This window comes from Onychostoma macrolepis, chromosome 10 (assembly GCF_012432095.1).
Source record: "Onychostoma macrolepis isolate SWU-2019 chromosome 10, ASM1243209v1, whole genome shotgun sequence".
Lineage (NCBI taxonomy): Eukaryota > Metazoa > Chordata > Actinopteri > Cypriniformes > Cyprinidae > Onychostoma > Onychostoma macrolepis.
In genome coordinates, this window is record NC_081164.1 from 16,635,548 (window position 1) to 16,657,912 (window position 22,365).

The window sequence follows — 22,365 nt, forward strand, 5'->3', positions numbered from 1 at the left end:
CCTGAGTTTGCTGAGGCAATCCTTATTGATTTCGTTCAATCAGCGCACATGCAGTGGTTTTACAGACTAAGATGATAGATTCAGTGAAGTCCACACAGCCAATTACCACTTCGATTTGGTGTGTGTGTGTGTGCGTGTGCACTATATTATTGTCAGAGAGAGCTGCAGGAAGCTTAAGGCACATATGCAGACCTGAGAGAAATCTTTTTTTGTGAAATTCAGCATCACATCACTTGCTCACCAAAGGATCCTCTGCAGTGAACGGGTGCCGTCGCAATGAGAGTCCAAACAGCTGACAAAAACATCAAAATAAACCACAAGTAATCCACACCACTCCAGTCCATCAATTAACATTTTGTTTTAGCTTGCAAATGCTGCTTGATCTGTGCATATTTCTCTCCTGATTCAGACAAGCGATATTATGGATAAAGGACTTTTATTTTAGCCAGAAGCAACGGTTTGAAGTTAAAAACATCTTAATGATGGATTTGTTTCTTAAAAATAAGAAGGATTTCACTTCATAAATTGTTAAATGGTGGACTGGAGTCGTGTGGATTTCTTGTGGATTATTGTGATGTTTTTCTCAGCTGTTTGGACTCTCATTCTGACGGCACCCATTCACTGCAGAGGATCCATTGGTGAGAAAATCATGCAATGCTTAATTTCCCCAAATCTTAAAAAACTCATCTACATCCTGGCCTGAGGGTGAGTACATTTTTAGCTAATTTAAATTTTGGGTGTACAGTTTCTTTAAACCACACTTAGCAATGTATCAGTGTCATTGAGCTTAAAATATCAAACCAAGGAGCAACCAGATCTTAGTTCAACATAATATCAATTGGGAATTAAAAGTGATCTGCATTCCAAAAGGGTTACAAAATGTGTGTAAAATGTGAAGGCTAATAAGATCATCAGGACAGAAATCATAAGGAGTGACTGAAACTTGTTGAAGGAGAACTTGGAGATCTTGGTTGCACAACTGTATACTAGATCCACCTAAAATTGCTTCACAATAGTGATGCTATGAAACGAGAATATACACACCCCTACTGAAGTTGAAGCTTTTGTTTTGTTGTGAAGGCTTGACTCAAGACAAGTTATGCCAGACATTTTCATTGTGAGTGTGTGAAAAACTGCTTTCAACTATTTAAATTTAAAATCAGCAGTATGCAGTTATACAGATTGTTTCTTCAACAATTCAACATTTTTGGATCTTAGATATTCCTTATTTTTACAGGAGCAGTTTCACATAAGAAACCCCTCTGGAACCTTTACTACTAAAAAGGGAAAAGTTACAGCCCCGAAATGGCTTTGCAGGCTAATACTAGAAAAATAATTATTAAACTGTGAAAAAAAAATAGTAGAATTGTATATAGTGATTGTGCATCTTGATAGACATTCACCACTGTTCAAACGGTTTTGAAATATTTATATTCTGCAAGGATGCAATTGATCAGAAGTGGCAGTAAAGACTTTTATAAATGTTGTTCTTTTGAATCCTGAAAAACAGTTCTTTTAAATTGTAATAATATTGCTGTTTTTTGATCAAATAAATTCAGCCTTGGTGAACAAATTTAACCCAGTTCACGGATGCCGTAATAATATTTACAATATGACACCAACATTAATCATGTTTCTGTGGAGCTTTTCTCAGTTGTTTCTGCAAAAACAATTCACACGATGGCTGCAATAGCATTTTAGTCAAGCTGGGCCCAGTTGTTTGATTTTATCTGCTAATTCATGTTTAAAATGTAAAATGAAATGCAGATTAAAAAAGACTCTGTGAGCTTTTGAAAAGTCCAAACATAAGATTTGCTGCTAATATTTATTACAGTATTTATAAGTATTAACCGTTTTCATTTCAATTATTATATAATCAAAACTTAACAACCCGTTTCCACCAACTGCAGATAAACAGTGGAAAAATTTAAGAGAAATTCATGTTTAGATCATCAGACTACATTCATAGTCTATAAGGGTGAGGCTTCTTCCAGAGCTTTTGGAGATTTAGTTTGTCTGCTTTAGGAAATTGCTTGTGCAGGTAATTTCATGACACATATCATCCTGCCAGTTTATGACCTCAACTAGGCCTATGTGTTGTATAAACTGACATGATCTCATTTCAAACTCCAAATATGTAACAGGTCTTATTAAGCTTGTGATATACAGTAAATTTAGTATTTATTAGAAAACGATAACACATTTGGGACCTCAAGTGGCTTGCTGTTTTCTAAAAGGGCAGCAACACTGATATTATAATATCTGAATTTTACAGTGACCTCAAATGTTGCTCATATAACCAGAATCTAATTATCTAATCAAAATGGGACATAGGGTGGATTAGTGTAATGTGGGACACTGACTAATGTGGGACACCTACGCTTCAGTGCATTTATCGCTTCTTTTACAACATTCAAGTGAACATGCTTGGTGTTGAATTCAAGCAGGAGTGTCCAAGTTATTGAAATCACTTGACTTTCTGGAAATTATGTCAGAAATGTGGCCATGAAAATCATCAAACAGGAAGTACCTCTTGCAAAGTTTATTGAAATGACAGTGACATAGGATTTAGACAAAATTAATGTTAAGGATACAAATCTGTTATAAATAAAACAATGTTCTAAATTGTTATCAAATTATATTTGTGATGTATTTGTACATCAAATTTTTTGCAATAATATTGTTAAAATGTGTTAAGAATATTTTCTATTTGAAGCAATCTTTGTCATCCCAAAAGTGGGACAGCATGTTTTGACTAATGTGGGACAGTCAAATATACTATGTTATTCAATTGTTAAAATGTGCATTAAGAAAGTTAAATATCATACATGTATTTTTGGTCATTTTTGAGCTTATAATGCAGCAATATTATTTGTTTTAAGATCCAGATTAAAAATTTAGAGACTAGAGGACAATGGGAGCCTGGACCGTGATGAGTCCATGACTGGCCACAGGCCCGGATTAACACAGGGTAGTGCCCTAGGGTGACCACATTTGAAGACATGAGACGTGCGGATCCATATGCAGACTTTTATTGACAAGAGACGTGGTCATAACAGGCAGGGTCAAACAGTGGCAAACAGGTATAACATGGGCGAGACAAAGAGTAAACCGAGACAAGCGTGGGTCGACGATCGGCGAACAGCATCAAAGGGGCTAGACAGGAGAGGTAGTCCAAAACGTAAGCAATAGTCCAGGCAGGGGAAAACACAATCCGACAAAGGCAAGGCGAGGCGAGGCAAGGCAAGGCAAGACTAGGGAAACTAACTGGGCTCTGTAGGGCAGCGATAAATGCATACAATACTCGGCACTGACGGAAGGAAAGTCCAGGGTTAAAATAAGGCATGTGATCAGTATGTGTGTAGGATCAGGTGTGCGTGTGATTAGTGCAATGAGTGACTGGTGACAGCTGTGATCAGTAATGGATGGTGGGAATTGGAGTCCATTGTGATGTGTGGTGTGAAAGTCAATATGATGGCAGGGCGACCTCTTGTGGCAATCAGACAGAAGAGCAGGCCCAGGACTCGTAACAGTTTTAAATATAAAATTTTGAATATAGAACTATTGTTTGATTGAAATGATTTAAATAACCGAAAGGACACTTTAAACATAAAAATAAAACTGCCAGTAGATGGCGGCAAGTCACTGATTTTTTTCACTGAATCATTCATTCAACTGATTCGTTTGAACAGGTGATTCATTCAGGAATGAAGCAAGTGACTGTCTTTATGAGTAGGTAATTGAATCACTGACTCACTAGACTGATTTAAAAACGCAGGTTCATTCATAAATGAAACACCGCTGTGTTTGAATGATGCACAGAGGCTCAGCGGTTCCTTGACTAAATAGAGCAAAATCAGGCAATATTGATAAAAGTCATACAATGTACATCACTTTACATAACTTATTGTTTATTGAGCTGTTGTATTAATTTAATATCACATTTACAAACTCCTTTAATAATATTTAAAAGCTGTTACTCACTTCAGTTCATCGCAATCTCACGAAACTCCATTATAATCAATGAAGCGGTCTACACTGCACAACGATTCTCTTATTTACAGCGTCTACACTTTGTATGTTATAATGGGAGGATTTGTGAGCTTGCATAACTCAGCAATGAACAAAAGTATTTTGAGCAGTGGGTGGATTCTGATTAACATTGCATTCAAGGAATCATGTCTGCGATACATTACTCAACGCTGCACAAACACGCAAGTAGAAATCTTTGAAGCTCCTCTCAGCGAAAACACAAATAGCCTATGCTGATCGGGTTAGTCATACAGGTGCTCCTAAATATTTTTTGATCGTCGCACACAGTAGCTACTTTTCAGTCGCTGTATAGCCCTGGCAGTGTGTCGTGATATGTTCTCTCTTTTAAAAAAAAAAAAAAAAATGTACGTTTCGCACAACCGCCAAATTGATGCTGCCTATCCATTTGAGAATAAATATGCTCGACTCTGACTGGGGGGGAGGGGGCAAATACACTGTGACCTGACCCAATCGCAATTCTTTATATGCGTGCATATATTTGATATTCTCTCTGTATATTGTATCATTAACTGTTCATTTTCTATGCATCTGTATCTCTTCCAGCAAAATAATATATACAAAACATGAAAAAATATTTTAAAGGTCTTGTCATTATCGTAATCACTTGGTGCCCCCCTATTGGCTGGTGCCCCAGGGCACTCGCCCAATCCCGTCTATGGATAATCCGGCCCAGTCTAGCCAGAGCTGCTTATTTCTGTTATGAATTGTTTTTACCATTACAATTTGCTTAACTCAAGCTTCTGAAAAAAAGTTTATAGAAGTATAATAACAGTTTTAAAGGCGTTGCACGTTCCAAATATTTTTCATCTTTTTAAAAATTATGAAATTATTTTGCTATCTTTATTAAAATGACTTTATTACATGGTTATTATTATTGTTGATGCCAGAAATCTGATTTTTTTTTTTTTTTAGATTTCTATGCTATATAATTGTTTTTAACATTTCATATATGAACATATATGTTACTAGTTTTTTAGACTTATGAAGACACACTGTAGGCCTACTAAATTAATTAAGCAAACATGGGTATGCACATTTAACCATGAGTTTAAAGTTTACTTTGTAAAAATTTGACTATTTATAACCCAAAACATAGTGTCCCAGATTTGAGCATGAGCTGTCCCACATTAGAAAATCCACAAATTCTTGAACGATTTGGCACAAGGAGCACTAATATATTTCCCCTTTAATTACAATATCTGAAAAATTTCTTCTGATTTAGATAGGGAACGTCTTGGGGATTTCATAATGATATAACATTTTGATATATTGTTTTGGCTTCATATGGAAATATGATGTACAAGTCAAAATTTCAAAAAGTGTCCCACATTACCCTAATCCACCCTATATATTTTATATTAATAGTTTGCGCGCTAATCCAAATTATGTATGTTATGCAATCATGCATAAAATTGCAAGAGCAGTCATTGTGTTAAATATAGCTAAAGAATTCTTTCACATGCTATGTACATATATGGAAGAGTCACATATGGGTGTTTCTTTAACTAAACCACTTTAATGTCAGAGCGGTTGATTTTTATTAAAATTCATTATCTAAACAAAGAAATCATTTTAAAACCTTTTTACATTTTTGATTGACTGCAAATTACATTGTTATATACAAATTGAAATTGGCACAGTTGTGGTGCTATTTCCCTCTTTTTTCTTTTTTTTTTTAATAAATGGTCAAAAAGTTATGCTGTTATGTCTTCTTGTGACATTACTGATAATATGTCACAAGATGTAATCTCCCAGTTTAAAGATGCCACAATAATATTTGCAGTATGAAGTGATACTTAAATTAATAATTTTTCTGTGGAGCTATTGTCAGTGTCTTCTGCAATACCAACTAATCCACCCTTGTGACGGGCCTGTACATACCCCTTGGTAAAACCCTAGTTCATATTAAAATAAAGAGAAAAAAATAACAATTTTGACCAAAATGTGTAAAAAAAAAAAAAAAAAATATATATATATATATATATATATATATTAGCTTTTAGCAGCTTACTATGCATGCAGGAATACATTTTATCATTTGGAATTTAGTTCCAACATTTTATGAAAATCACATTTCCAGGTGATCATGATTTTCATAAAAACTGAGAGAATTCTCAGATTTTTTTTTTTTTTTTTTTGTCACTTTAGATAAACTAGCAAAGTGTCATGGCTAACTGCTTTGTTTTGTTTTGTTTTTTTGCTTATTCCCTCTTGTTACTCATTCAATGGAAAACCATTAATCAGAACTAACGAATGGATTCATGAAATTGTGAAGTTTGCAGTAGCCTAATTTCGACTAACATCACGTCATTCAGACGTCATGTTAGTCGACATCTGAACACCACGCCCCTCCAAGTGCGCTTTAAAACGCCTGAGAAACAGCACCGCGCCAGAACAAGCTCTTGAGTTTGAGTGAGGCTGCGAGTGAAGGTTTGTTGGATGGCAAACAGTGATGTTTACTTCTCATAACTACTTCTGTCGTGCGTTTCTTTGGCATTGACTGCACTTCTGCATTTAAAGTTCGAGGAAAATCCGTTTCAGCGCATCTTTCGTTGACAGAGGTGAGTGAAGGAGTTTTAATAGCCTAATTCTGCATGTTTTAACACTGAAGACAATTTCAGTAAATATATTCAGTCACATGTATAATATTTTTCTACCTCATTTATTTAAACTTTTTTTTTTTCCCAACAGACATTTCACCATCTGCAGTCATCTTCATCTGAAGTTCATCCGTTAACCAAACATGAGCAACACAAAGTAAGTTCAGTAGTTTTCTGCAAAATAATGCATGTGATATTACAGAGAGTTAACTTTTTGTTTTTAGTTAAGTTACAGTATGAGTTAACATGTATTTTGGGATAATTGATTACAGAACATTGTCACACTAGTCCACATTTTCTGAGACCACAAATAAAAATGCTTTATTTTGCATTTTATAATTGAAATTTTAATTCATTTAACATGACATTTTTATTATAAATGTTACTTGTTGTTCATAGTAAAATAATTAGATGTAACTAAATTAGATTTTGATCTCACTTTTGGACTTTTGGTCTCTATATTTTCCAAATTGTCTAATATAGCTTTTCCTCCATGTGTTTTCACAGAAGCTTTGGATTCAGCATCTGCTCTTTCCCAGATCGTGTGATGCCGGTGGATCTGGCCATGCATGCGCAGATTAGCTCACCGGTGTCTCAGCTCCTTGGCATGTCTGCTCTCAGGGCTTCTTCACTCAACGTGTCCTCACCAGAGCTTCAACGAGCCAGGTTTTCACCCCCTTCACCTACATCTTCACTATCCTCATCCAGCTCTGCCAGCTCCCTGTCCTCATACTCTCCTGGCATGGTACGCAAGAAGAAGCGAGTCGTGTTCGCTGATGCTAAAGGTCTCTCTCTCACATCCGTGCGCATCTTCACCACTGACCCTTTGGAGACGGAAAAGGAAGACGCCCCTCAGCCTGAGGAGCATGTGAAGCCTAAAACGTCCATGCAGAGCATGAGACTGCGACTCAAGCTTAATTTTCCACAGCCTGTTGCAGACCGTGCAAGCTTGAAGGAAACCTTAGTCCAGTTGGAGAGCTGTAGCCTGAGTGAAAAGGCGTTGAGCGGGACAGTACGGGTCTGCAACATAAAATTCGACAAGACCGTCTTCATCCGCATAACTTTTGACTCGTGGCGAAGCCATAAAGACATTACATGCACGTATGTGAGGCAACCAAATGCAGCTTTGGAGACTGACTTGTATTCTTTTAATGTGTCGCTACCATCCGATCTGGACCCGAAAGAGCGCCTGGAGTTTATAGTGGTGTTCCGACCCGGTAATAGCAAATTGCAGCTCGTGGACAACAACAACGGGAAAAACTACCACATTCTTGTGGAAAACGTGATGCCGGAACCTCGGCTGGTAACAACAAACAGGCGAAACTTCATTATACCAAGTCCTCAGCGTTATTCTGCATGGCCCGGGGTCAGAGGTCATGAACTACATAGGATGAGACACCTGGCATGCAAAGGCCTGCCCTACACGGACCATCTGTTAAACAGGACCTTGGGAAGAATGGCCAATGTTCCTCCGTTATGTTAAGATGGGACTGAGGCACTTGTGCGGTCGACATTTCTACAGTACTTGATTTAATTTTGGATTCAACAACGTTCAAAAAATGGAGTGATTTTATGCACCATTTTTTACATTACACTTGAATGGACACAATGCTTGCTGGTTTGCACATGCTGCTGAAGCAGTGGAATGTGAATGTTTGTTTTGATATGTACATTTAAATATATTTGAATTGGATTTAATTTGCACATTATACATTCCTTGTACAGCTAAAATATAAGTTTTATGGGAAACTGGCTCACTTTTCCTGTATCTGAAGAGCTAACTTGACTTGTAAAAGTGGTGTAAATGCATCCCTTGTATATATGTATATATGATTCTGTATTTATTTTGAACTCTTTCATTAAAAAGAAACTGCTTTCCTTGAACTTTTGCATGATTTATGGGTCTTGTGCTGCAGGAACTGTGTCACTCTGTCAAGTTTATTGAACAACATTGAAGCAAGCGTTGGGTGTAAGTTAGTACATGCCTGAGGCTTTTTCATGCCTGTACTGGTCTCATAACTTAATGTATTATATCAAGGCACTCCTCAGGTCTATTATCTAACTCAAACCACACCTAGCAACCAGCAAAACAATTAGTGAGCAAGAATGTTCCAGATGTTCGAATGGAAAAGAACATTTTATACCTACAGCTTTTGAGAATGTCAACAACACACAGTCCACCACAACAATGAACTTTTACACTTTTACACATGAACTTTTTTAAGTGACTTTATTTCACAAACATGACCGCTGAACAATCTAAGTTTGATAATAATATAGTAATATATAAAATTAAAAATAGTAATATTGTGAAATATTATTAAATTTTTTTAACTGTTTGCTTCTTATATATATATATTATTCCAGAATATATATATATATATATATATATATATATATATATATACACATACATACAAACATATTCTGTCAGTGAGCTATGAGCTAAATGTTTATACAGTAACCACTCTGATGTATTCATACACTGATGCATTATTGTTACACTGATTCAAAATCAAGTTTGTGATTCTTTTGACAAATTTAACACTGTTTAATTAGCCGTAATGCATACTGCTGGATCAACATCTTTGTTGTTTCTGGAACAACATTATCATGTATTCATTGCCTTAGGGATGAGGTAAGAGTTTATAGTAGGTTTAAAGTTGAAAGAATGTTGTTTGTGGTAAGAAAATAAAAAATAAATCATGTTTAACATAGTAATCATGGCAGCTGTCATTACCGAAATATAATTGAATTAAAATATGGTGACAAGGATGTTAGTGCCTGTATATTTTACATTTTATAGCATGTATATTAACTGTACGATGTTACTAAAACCAACCTACCTGAATTACTTGTCTTATGTTTTATGTACTTGTGGTTTTTACCCATCAACCTGCCAGGGCCTGCAGATGGAAAATTTGTTACATTTACATGATGGACTTAAGTGTCCCTTTTAAAATAAAGAATCTCTCGTTTACCTTAAAATAACCACAGTAATGTGAACCACAAGTGGTGAAATGGAAGGCCATATGACCCTTGAACTTTCAACACATCAACAGTGTATGCAGCATTACCCACCCAAACAAAAGCAAGTACTATAAAACACAACAATAATGCATTAAACATTAACTAAACAATATAACTACCACAAAGCACCGATATGAAGAAAAACGATAAATGTCAATTCAATCATAATGAAATGTGATGCATCATGCAAGGAACATACATTTATACTGGTGTGATACCCTTTCAAAAGGTACTAATAAGTGTTAATCTGTACATTTAAAATAGTAATATGTACCACTTAAGGGTAAATAAGGTGCAAAAATGTCTCTTTTAGCTTAGGGTACCGCCCTAGTGACAGTTTTGTACCTTTTTTTCTAATTTTTTCACAATATTTTTCAGTTTAAATTACTAATATGAAACTGTCAGTCATGCACATCTCCTTGCATCTATTTGCCATGAGTCAGTTGGCAAAGAGCTGCATAAGCCTACACTGTTAGATATTTCTGTAATTTCTACAGTTATTTACTGTATATCACCCAGTATAATGCTGCAAATTCCTGTTACAGTAAATAACTGTCATGGGAATCATGGGAATTTTCTGTGATGTCAAACCCCACATACAGAGACTTGCTGTATTTTTTTTAATTGTTGTATACTACTGTATTTCCCGTAATGGCCTCTTTGGCGCCGTTCTATTGAGGTTGTTTTATTTTCCTCATTTCTTACATTTGAATTGACATGATTTGCACAACACCGGTTCTAGAACACCACAACAGCTTGGGACTGACTACACTGGACGTGTTACATCGCTTGTTATGATTGGAAAATCTGTTTGTCCTTCATGTCAGAAACAGCGCGAGCGCTTGGAGTACATCTGTAGGCTACGTCAGAAATATACCGGGGCATCACTTTACTGTCCGCATCCACTGTAGTGTAGATAATACAACAGGTTCCATATTGTCTTTTCGAGTCGCGTCCGAGGAAGACATGGAAGCAGTGGGGCAGCGCCACGGGTTTTGCCCGGGGATGAACCCGCGAGAGTGGAAGAGCTCCGGAGAACATCTGTGCTGTGTGTCGATGCACCTTACGAGAGAATAAGACCTGCAAGCAAGGTAAAAAAAATATATGTACGTTTGTCTGTGTGTTCGTGTCAGATTTTTGCACACCAGTTTAACCTAGTAACATTTAGCCGTCAACATGGCGGCAACAAACTTTACTATGGTTTTGAGAGGTTTGTGTATTCTATATGGGGTTTGCCTTTTAAAAGTGTGTCATTTCTACTTCTTGTTATTCAGAGAAGACATTTCTGTCACTAACAAAGTGGATGGTGAGCAAAGGTGGTGGCCACGTTTTGGAACAGCTCCTGGGTTTTGCAGGTGGCTATGTATTTTTGTGAGGATAAATCCAGAGGATACAACATAATGCACTGCAAAACGTCCTAAGAAAGGAGAAATGATGAAGATGCACTGTTCCAGCATTGGAAGATTATACATTACAATATTATACATACAATGTTTTAAATAAAGAATTTGTTATTTTGTAATTATTGTGTCTATTTTAATTGAATGCCAGTAGTACCTATGTAGAGTAAAAATAAAATGAATTCTATATAAAAATGATAAAATCTAATGAAGTCTATATTAAAATGAATGAATTACAGTAGTATACTGATTCATTTTATTATTTTTACAGTAATTTACTGTAAAACAGTACAGTTTTCTACTGTAAATCTTACTTACAGTAACTTATTGCCTGTAAGTAACCCTTTGAAATGTCTAACAGTGTACATATGGCCCTGTTATGCAATGGCTATCCTGAGAATACCTCTGCCATGAGTCTTCCCTCATTCACATTCTTTCCTCTCCTACATGTTCTGTGCTGAGGCAATACTGAGAATAATACCACAGGCACTGGAATTAGAGGTTTCATGTACTGACTGACACAAGCGTAAGGAGGTGAACACCCCTCTCTGTTCTCCACCTCAACTGCAGCCTTGATTCCGTGATTTATCGTGATTTGTCCAGCCCAGAGGAGTGAGACAAACACACTGGAATGCTTTAGGCGTGAGAGTCTGTCATGTCAATTTGTCCCTTGCAGCTCAGAGTGTCTCTTACGAAAACCGGTTCGTACATTTAATGATGTAAGAAGCTAACCTGCTCTATCTGTGAACAACCTCATCTCACCCCTGAACACATGCAGTGTCTTATACTCACAGCATAGATAATGGAGAGAAAGGTGGGAATATTTCAGGGACTCGTGACTCTCTTGAAGGAAAGTGTAATGAAGTGCTATATGTAATGAAATCCCTTCATAAAGGGTCTGTCTTCAAGCCTGTTAGCACAATACACAGACAGGAGGTTCTCTGTAGTATAGCCTACTTATTGGGCCTGCAGGAGTTAGGGTCCACTCATATCAGTTTTGGAAATATAAAAGTGCGAAATTAAGCAATGGCCCTGTGAACGGATAAAAGTCATTATATTAAAAAAAAACTCTCTGTCCTCATATTTTGCAATCTGTTAAAATGAAGTCCTCAGTGGCAATTCATTAGAGGTCATTGACTTGTGTTGACTTCAGATTTAAAAACATTCAGTTGCCCCGCACACATACAGTGAGAGAGTTCATACACGTGCATCTATTTATTTATTTATTATTTATTTATTTTATTAATACATACATACATACATAAAATATTACATTTGATAACATATCATACCAAGTGAATATTGAAACATAACATATTATTCAAATTTAAAATGAAAAAATATATACATAATACATACATACATACATACATCTAATCTGATTCCAAATCTAATTTAAACCTAGAAAGAAACAAAGTTTAAAAGTATTAGAAAATAAATAAATAATTTAGCATTTTTTTCATGAGTAGCACATAATAATCTCACTTTCAATTGTAATTCATTAAATGGTGTGGCCCATTCTTAGAGAAATTATAGGTTTTGCTCAGCTCCCACTTCATGACTATGGCAAAACTAGCATTTCTACCTACAACCAGTCACCTCTCATTATAATGTTCGTAGACAGTTCGTAGAAAGAACAACACGTCATGCACTGGGAATGTGTTTCAGCATGGGACAAAACAAATGTTGGTCACCATAGTTACCATTTATTTACCCATATATAATGGCGAAGCTGGAGACAAATATCTCAATTAATCTGAATATTAAAAAAAATTTAAAAAATAAAAATTTGTGACTTTTGCACTTTAATTTAAGAAACAAAATCATGACTTGAAAGCATGCATATCACATGCAGTTCCATACTTGCTTCTCATCATATAACAACAAAAATAACATAATAAACTAATTGATATTAAAAGCTGATAAAATTCCCTTCATTTTCCCTGTAGAAATAGGTATCTGCGGTAACAATATGGACCACCTAAATAGAAACTGAGAAGCTGAAAAGGGCTTTCACACGAGTCTTCCCTCGTTCCTCTCCTGCACACTCTAGAACAGGGACAGGGGAATCATTGTGAGGACATCCCACCCGGACTAAAGGTATATTGAGTAAACAGATACTGCAGGCACTGGAGTAAAGGTTTTGTGCCTGGATGGCGTGAATTGAGTTACAGCGAGTACAAGGCAGGGAAAGCCTCCCACGACTCCAGCCGTGATTTCATGATGAGTTACTCTGATTGGTTCAGCTGTGCAGTGAGGCCAACACACTGGAATGTCCTTGGATATGAGGGAGTTTGTCATTCATACCTCTCCCTTGTCATGTGCATTGATTGATACGTTTCCGACGTGTCTCCCCCTCCAGCAGTTTATGCTTGTAATGATGTCAGAAATAAACCTGTTCTCCTTCCAAACCACCTGCATCCACAGCCTCCTCATTCTGCTCCCAAACTCACATGCAAGTCTTTATATGGGTGTCTTCAGCTATGGGCACAAATAAAGCTTCCTAAAGGGAGTTTCAGAGAAGAATCATTTTTGGTTCCTTAAAGAAGCTTTCAGTGAGTTCCTACAAGAACCATTTTTTCTTAGTGTGAAGAACATTTTAATAATCGGAAGAACCTTTTTCAATTACAAAGCATTGTTTGTGCGATGGGACAACCCGATCTCGTCAAAGTGCGTATAAATAGTACGCCAAATAAAAATGAAAACTCGTGGTATTGAAATGCAAAAATGGACTTTGGCGTATACGCTATGCGATGGGTAGGATTAGGGTTGTGGAGTAAATACGTATCATATGTACGCTAAAACTGCGTATCATATGCACGCCAACAAATGTCGTATCATGCACGTGAAAACTGCGTATTGTATACACGCCAAACACGTTAGGATCATATATACGCCAAAGTCCATTTTTGCGTATCAATACCACGAGTTTTCGTTTTTATTTGGCGTACTATTTATACGCATTTTCATGAGACCGCGCTCAATGGGAAGCTTACATGGATGTTCAAGTTTCTTCATGGAACCATGGATGCCAATAAACAACCTATTTTGAAAATGTATGGAACACACCTACAGTATTACAATCTCACTATAGTTTAATTTGTCAACAAACACTCTCTAATAGTTTACGGAACAATGCTTTCTTTTTAATTTTGGCCTCCTTTGTCATAGCATTTTCCACATCCTAAATGCATACAACTGAATAATATTTTCACAATTAATTTGCGTAATTTCAAGAAATTACTGTACAGCTTAATTAAAAATATTTGTATATTCTTATAAATTTTTCATGTCTTCTTGTTTCAAGCTCTTCAATAATGTTGTTTCCTTGGTAAACAAGTACACTAATTTTTGACAAACTGGTTGTGTTGGGAAAACAAAAACAAAGCAGACATAAACAATATGTACAAAATCTGTGTGAACATTAATATAAATCAATTTTACACAAAAAAAAAAAAAATACAGAAATCGATCCAGCTTATTTCACTCATTGTTTAGATTATCATAATTTAAAAAAAAATAATTATTAATATTTTATAATAGATTTCAATATTTTAAAGTTGAAAACTGGGTCTGAAACTATGAAGATTATAAAACATTCAAAATAATTACAAAATAGAGTTAGTAAGTTTCAATTTTCAATAATGTAATTTTAATGTGATTTTTAAAGAAAAAAAGTATTAATTTAAAAAAATAATAATAATCTCATTGGACATACAATACCATTCTATTTTTTGGAAATACCTTTATCCAGCAAGGATGTGTTCATACTGTTCTATTCTATTCTGGAAAATCCAGAAAATTTTTGTATCACAGTTTCCACAAAAAATATTAAGCATCACAACTGTTTTCAGCAATGATAATAATAAGAACATCAAATCAGCAGACATAGAATGATTTTTGAAGGATCATGTGACACTGAAGACTGGAGTAATGATGCTAAAAATTCAGCATTGCATCACAGGAATAAATTACATTTTAAAACATATGCAAGTAGAAATGAGTTGTTTGAAATGGTAATTAATATTACACAATATTACTGTTTTTGCTGTATTTTTTTATTATTTAATTTTTACCAAATAAATGCAGCCTTGGCAAGCGACATTAAATAACTTTACTTTGAATAATCATAAGACTGCTCATCACTGAACAAAGATTTGTGGATTTTGGCGGGAAATCAAACCCTATCTGTTATCACTCTCTATAACCTCATCCTGTCATTGTATGTCTCTGATATGATTCACATGATGATATCTGTGCAGCAGCTGACCTCATGCCTGGGAACAGAGTGCATTCCTACCTACAAACATCTCGTCTGCTTTGACGGGCATCAGCCATCATCAGACCTGATGAAATATGAGATACGTCATGTCTTCCTTCAGCAGGGACTACTGTATGATGAAACGGAGCAAACGGATGAACTGTAAGAATGGGAAATATGTGCTTACTATCTGTAAGACATGAGCACACACAAATTTCTCATTCAACCATTACATTCAATGTCTTTTGTAAAACAATAATTTTACTTTTTCAGTCCCAGGGTACAACAGGCATGTCAGGGAAAGCCTCTCTCATTCCTCCACCTCCCTAAATTTTGATTTCACCACAAGTTTTGGTGATTTATTCAGACTGGAATGTCCTTGTGTGAGAGTTTGTCATACATACTGTTCCTCTCCCTTGTCATCTGAGGTGATTTATGTAATTCAAAGGTACTTCCCCTCCCAACTAGCTTGCATTTTTAATATTCTATCTCTGTGTGGACCGAATTAATGGCCTTATTGAATATTATATGATTCATAATCATATATGATGGTGTGTTAGCACCATGTGTTAGTGTGGCTGCACAATGCAGATTCAAACACCTTGCCTCCTGTCTTTATGTGTAATGCTGTTCTTAGACAGCGCTTCATTCTGACAGAATGATGTATTATTACGTTATGTCTTCTAGAGAGAGGAAATATTGCTGATGATCCTCAGGTGTGTTCATGGGTACATGCTGGTATGTTGATGTTCCCTAGGTTTAGTTGAATCCCCCAAAGGCTTCTGGCCGAGCGCCAGATCTTTTGTTCTTGGCACACGTGATTCCCTGAATGAGGCTTCTCTGTGCTTTTGAATTTCTTCGAAAAAAAAGAGACACTCTCACGTTTTTGGTGCAGTAAGCTGATAGCACAGGGGAATCATGGGCTTTGTTGTCACAGGCGCAAACAGGAAAGGTGAGGGGCTGGGGAAAGGAACAGTGAAAGCAAGCTGTTTTTGTTAGTATGTCCTGGCTACAACGCAGGAGGTAATGTATTATATGACCCTATAACATAAAATGTGTCATGTTCAAAGACCTAGAAGTTGAGGAATTATTGAAACGCCAGTGATTGAACCAAGCAAACATGCAGCTGTCAATGCATGCCAAGAATTTTCAATGCATTACTTAAACACACCCTGTAATCTAACACAAATTAACAAATATATAATTTATTTGAATTTTTGTAAACACTTCTTTCAGTCTCCATATGAATAGCAAATTAAATGATTAATTTAGAAATTAAAATGATGACATAAAAGAGTTCTAAAATAAAAATTATGAAAATATAAAAGCATATCTAAAAGTATATTTTTACAACCCGAATTCCGGAAATGTTGGGTCTTTTTAAATTTTAATAAAATGAAAACTAAAAGACTTTTAAATCACATGAGCCAATCTTTTATACACAATTGAACATAGCAACATAACAAATGTTTAAACTGAGAAATTTTACAATTTTATGCACAAAATGAGCTCATTTCAAATTTGATGCCTGCTACAGGTCTCAAAATAGTTGGGACGGGGGCATGTTTACCATGGTGTAGGCAAGGCAAGTTTATTTATATAGCACATTTCATACACAGTGGTAATTCAAAGTGCTTTACATAAAAGGACGTGAAATAGTCATTAAAAATAATAATAATCACAACAATAAAAACAAGGAATTAAAAAAATAATAATAATGACAACAATAAAAACAAAATGATATAAAAATTGATTTAAAAGAATTTAAAACAGTTAAGAATAGAGAATGATTATACATAGTGCAATCAGTTCGGACGTAGCACAGTGCTCATTTAACAAATGCACAGCTAAACAGATGAGTTTTGAGTAGCGAACAGTAGCGAAGCCGGAAGCGAATAACTTTTTAAAGTTTGAAGACGTTTGAAGACGTCTGGGCATCAAGGTTATGAGTTTCTGGAGTTTTGGTGTTGAAATTTGGTCCCATTCTTGCCTGAGATAGGTTTCCAGCTGCTGAAGAGTTTGTGATTGTTTTTGACATTTTTGTTTAATGATGCGCCAAATGTTCTCTATAGGTGAAAGATCTGGACTGCAGGCAGGCCAATTCAGCACCTGGACTCTTCTACTACGAAGTCATGCTGTTGTAATAGCTGCAGCATGTGGTTTTGCATTGTCCTGCTGAAATAGACGCCGTCTGGAGGGGAGCATATGTTGCTCTAAAACCTTTATATACCTTTCAGCATTCATAGCGCCTTCCAAAACATGCAAGCTAAAATTGCTAGAACTTTTTATTAGAAAGAGAGGGATAGCTATGAATAAAAAAGCTATACGATTGCTATATATATTGTAATTATAGTTTATTAGAACTTTTAAAAATGTATTTAAATATATAAACAGCATATATGCAGCATATGTGCAATATACATACATTTATTTTAGAGAAAGATCAAAATTACATTAAAAATGATTTATAATACATTTTTCAAAATACGTTTTCAGTAATACTTTTATTCTGCAAGGATGCATTAAATTGATCAATACATATTATATTTAAAAAGCAAGGACTTATTTGCCCGTGGCCAAACTGAAGGAGAGTCGCATGAGTCAGAGACGGTTGCTAGGGAATGCATTTTTCTTCTCTGATATATTTGCCTCACCTTCTCCTTTTGCTATGGGATGGTATCAATTCTATTTTCTGTCTGTTGTCAGAGAACGGCCTCTTCTCCACCTTTTATATTATAAACTCATACATTCACCCAGCTTTGGAATGCCACTGACGCAGTTAGAAAGGTTATTCATAAATTCAAATTCTTTTTAAGGTCAGGACATTTACTTCTGGACAGTATGCTAATGCATGCTAAATGGCAGAAAATCGGGTTGATGCTACTATTATACATTATTTATTTAACACACATACTTACTTACATTTCAAATTTGCACATATCATACCTGTACATACACAATTGTTTATATTATATATTGTGTTTCTGTTATTTTGTACATTGTCTATCTTGTATATTTGTATATTATTCTTTTTATTATATGTGTCCTGTCCTGTCGCTGTCATTCTGTTGCACTGTGGAGCTTCTGTCACCATAACAAATTCCTCGTACAGCATGTGTAAACATACCTGGCAATGAAGCTCATTCTCATTTTCATTCTATCTCATTCTAGTATGCAAGCTTGCATAATCAAACCAAGTTTATAATGTCAATAAAGCAGAAAATACCAACAGAATAAGTCATTTCAAACTGTTGTTAAAGTATACATATTTGATTGTAGATTTCTGTCTTGCAGTAATAAATTAGGTATATATTTAGATTTTTTTATTGAAATTGTAGTGAAAGTTGCATTAATTTTGGTATCATAATCTACATCAACACATAAGTCTTCAAAGAAAAAAAATATATACCACAGTCTGTCAGCTCATTTGGAGATATTTTCCCCTCTGGACAGAAGAATTCCTGTCACTTTTATAAGCGGATGTCTTATGAGAGAATAACTCCAAACAAAGGTTAAAAGAGTTTGTGACATACTGTCAACATCATGTATGAACTCAAGCATATTTCCCTCCAAAATCTCAACAATCTTCACTCGATTACAAAAACAGCCTCAGGTCTGTTTTAAATATCAATCAGTAATCAGTCTGATGCTGTCTTAGAATTTTGTTTAATTTAAAAGCATATATTTTTGTCATTAAGTTGGCTTGAGGAAGCTGGACCAGAAAGTTAGAAAAAGTTAGAAAAGTTTAAAAAGTTTAAGAAATTTAAGTTTAAGAAGTTTAAAAAAAAGTTTTAAGTTTGATGGTTTTCAGTCTGAAAAACATTGAAGTTTAAAGTAGTTTTAAAAGCTTAAAGTTTGATAGATAGATAGCAACCACATCAAGTACCCTAGCAACTGCCCCGGGTACCTTAGCAACCGCATAGCAACACCTTAGCAACCTCCCCGGTACCATAGCAACACCCTAGCAACCACCCCGAGTACCATAGCAACCGCATAGCACCACCCTAGCAACCAGCCCAAGTATCCTAGCAACTGCATAGCAACACCTTAACAACCACCCCAGGTACCTTAGCAACCGCATAGCAACATCCTAGTAACCACCCCAAGTACCCTAGCAACTGCCCCGGGTACCTTAGCAACGGCATAGCAACACTTTAGCAACTGCCACGAGTATCCTTGCAACTGCGTAGCAACACCCTAGCAACCACCCTTGGTACCTTAGCAACTACTCAATGTACCCTAGCAACACCATAGCAATCGCCTTAGCAACCACCCCAGTTAGCAACCGTCATAGCAATCACTCTAAGTACCCTAGCAACCACTCTGAGGTCCTTAGAATCTATCTATCTATCTATCTATCTATCAGTCTGTCTGTCTATCTATCAAACTTTAAGCTTTTAAAACTACTTTAAACTTCAATATTTTTCAGACTGAAAAACATCAAACTTAAAACTTTTTTAAACTTCTTAAACTTAAATTTCTTAAACTTTTTAAACTTTTCAAACTTTTTCTAACTTTCTGGTCCGGCTTTCTCAAGCCAACTTAAAGTTTGTCTCGACAAACTTTTTTATCTAGTTATACTTGTTTTTGCAAGTATAAACAATTAAATCAGACCTTTAATCGAATCTTTGTTTACATTAATCATAACAACATACATTACTTTCTTCAATATAGGCCAAAATATTGCATCAGATTGTAAACCTTTCTTAAAACATATGGATAAAGTTGATTCTAGCGTCTCCTAATGGTGAACTTTTAAATGAAAATATTTAACCCAAGAAGTGAGAGCTTGTTAACCTTGCACACACACACACACACACACACACACAAACTCAAAGTAATATATATATATATAGATATATAGATATGAAGAAATGTCTTTATAAGGCAGCAAGAAAAATATAAACACGAATTTGACCAATAATCCAATCATCCATTGACCTGTTTAAATCGGGAAAATAGAAAAAATCCTCAAGTGAGACCTCAAACTATACCACTTTTAAATGACTCACAAATGTCTACAAGTACATTATGTCCTTGGCAAACACTTTCAGTCTGCAAAATTGACCTGCAATACAGCATTGCAAGAAAGTTTGAATGTTCAGGAATCCAAACACTCCTGTTGATCTTTGACGTCTGTAGTTGTTTCTTCTCTATAGAGCCTAGTCTAGAACAATTGCATGCCTTTGTGGCCTCATTATGCTTATAATGAGGAAATGGATTAGAATTTGTTACAATGTGTCCAGATTAGCCGTTAAACCTCAAGCAGTCTTTATTGAATAATTAGGGCTATAGTTTGTCTTTTATCTTAGGTTCTCAGAAGATAGAGGACAAGGACATCTATAATCAGGTCATTCTGTGTGCTGTTCAAGCAGGAGACGGGAGGACATCTGGTACTGGGTCCCAAAATGGTGTGTATTAACCCTGTGGAGTGGTGAGGAACAACATTTTTGAACAATATTTGAAAGACCCCCCCCCCAAAAAAAACAAAAAACAAAAAAACAGATTAATCAGATAATAAAAGTGAAAGCATTCAAACAACAAATCCAGTGTGAAATGCATTTTTAAACAATGAGCACAAAGTATTGATTGCTTGTCAAAGAAATATATAACAGCATATGAATCAATAGGCATTATTTTATGACACACTACCAGTCAAAAGTTTGGATACATCTGACTAAATTTATACAGTATTTCTCATTATTTTTACAACCTTTTGATAAAAAGCTATGCTCATATGCTTGAAGCTAAATATATATTTTTTTAGATAAATATTATAATATATATTTTGCAACATACACAACTTTTTTAGATTTCAATTTCTTAATATATTTTTTATTAATTTATTGTAATTTCTTTGGTCTTTTTTTTTTTTCTTGGCATTTTTGGTAACACAATAAGTAGCTAAAATTAGTTAATGTATAGCATTACATTTGCTAAATATTTATTAATCTTTGTTAACAAAAGTTAATAAAAACTAGGGGTGTCAACACTAACGCGTTAACGCATGCAATTAATCTAAAAATATTAACACGTAAATTTTTTTTTACGCAAATTAATCGTTTGATAAGGTTTGACCCCAACTTCTTGCCGTCATCGCAGTGCGGAAGGTCATCTATCATTGTGTGATGAGGGTACAGCGAACCAGTGTTGCCAGGGTAACGGCACAAGTGGGCTATTTTGAAAATAGTCGCGGGAAAAATTACAGAGCCGTGGGTTGCGGTTTTTTGGGATACTTTTATAATGTACCGCGGCCACCCAAAGTGTATATAGACAAATAAAAATAAAAATAGATCCTTTTACTAATGTGTATTATACTTGGAATGTATCCCTGGCAACTTAAGAACGGAGAGGCAAATAATGTGAGTTTCAGCAGAGCACGTTAAGGCTTTTACACAGCAGAAATAAACATGACAACAGCCACTATAGATTATATAAGATAATAAACACACGATTACGATAGGATATGGTCTGTATGTGATTTTCCTGAGGTGAATGTGTACATTATGCTAATTTGTGCAGCGATATAAAAGGCTATAAATAGCATATTTTAACATCACTAAACAACCAAATTCCACATGTGATTGTAAAAGGAAGTTATTACAAACACTCGATGGTGGTTTGAAGTGAGTTCTGAGTAAAAGTGCACTATTAATCTTATAAATTGTCTTATGAAGCATGATGCTAATGTTAGCTCTAATGCAGCTGCAGAACAGGTCCAATTCTTCTTCATAATGCATTTTATCATAATACTTTTTCACGTAAGGTCGCAAGAAATGTTTTGTTGTATTTATTTAGAAATACGTTTGATAATAGTTGGGTAAATGTATACTGGGATTGAAGCGATGTGGCTTGGTAAACGTTTTATTGCCAGTATAAAGGCTGATAATGGCTGAATAAAAACAAAAGAATAATAATAAGGATTATGTCTCATACCTGGTGGAAGTGTGAAAGGTTCTGTTTCCTTAAACTATAGTTTGTCATGCATTTCTTTATTTCAACACATTTACAGGTAAATCCT

At 35.3% G+C, this 22,365-nt stretch overlaps 1 protein-coding gene across 1 annotated transcript; it reads left to right on the forward strand.

The window, feature by feature from the left end:
- Nucleotides 1–6,414: 6,414 nt before the first annotated feature.
- ppp1r3c2a (protein phosphatase 1 regulatory subunit 3C2, duplicate a) lies at nt 6,415–8,537 on the forward strand. The gene is made up of 3 exons (XM_058789494.1): nt 6,415–6,614; nt 6,745–6,810; nt 7,161–8,537. The coding sequence occupies exons 2-3, from the start codon at nt 6,797–6,799 to the stop codon at nt 8,134–8,136; spliced, it is 990 nt and encodes a 329-aa protein (XP_058645477.1). The 5' UTR covers nt 6,415–6,614; nt 6,745–6,796; the 3' UTR covers nt 8,137–8,537.
- The last annotated feature ends 13,828 nt before the right edge of the window (nt 8,538–22,365 follow it).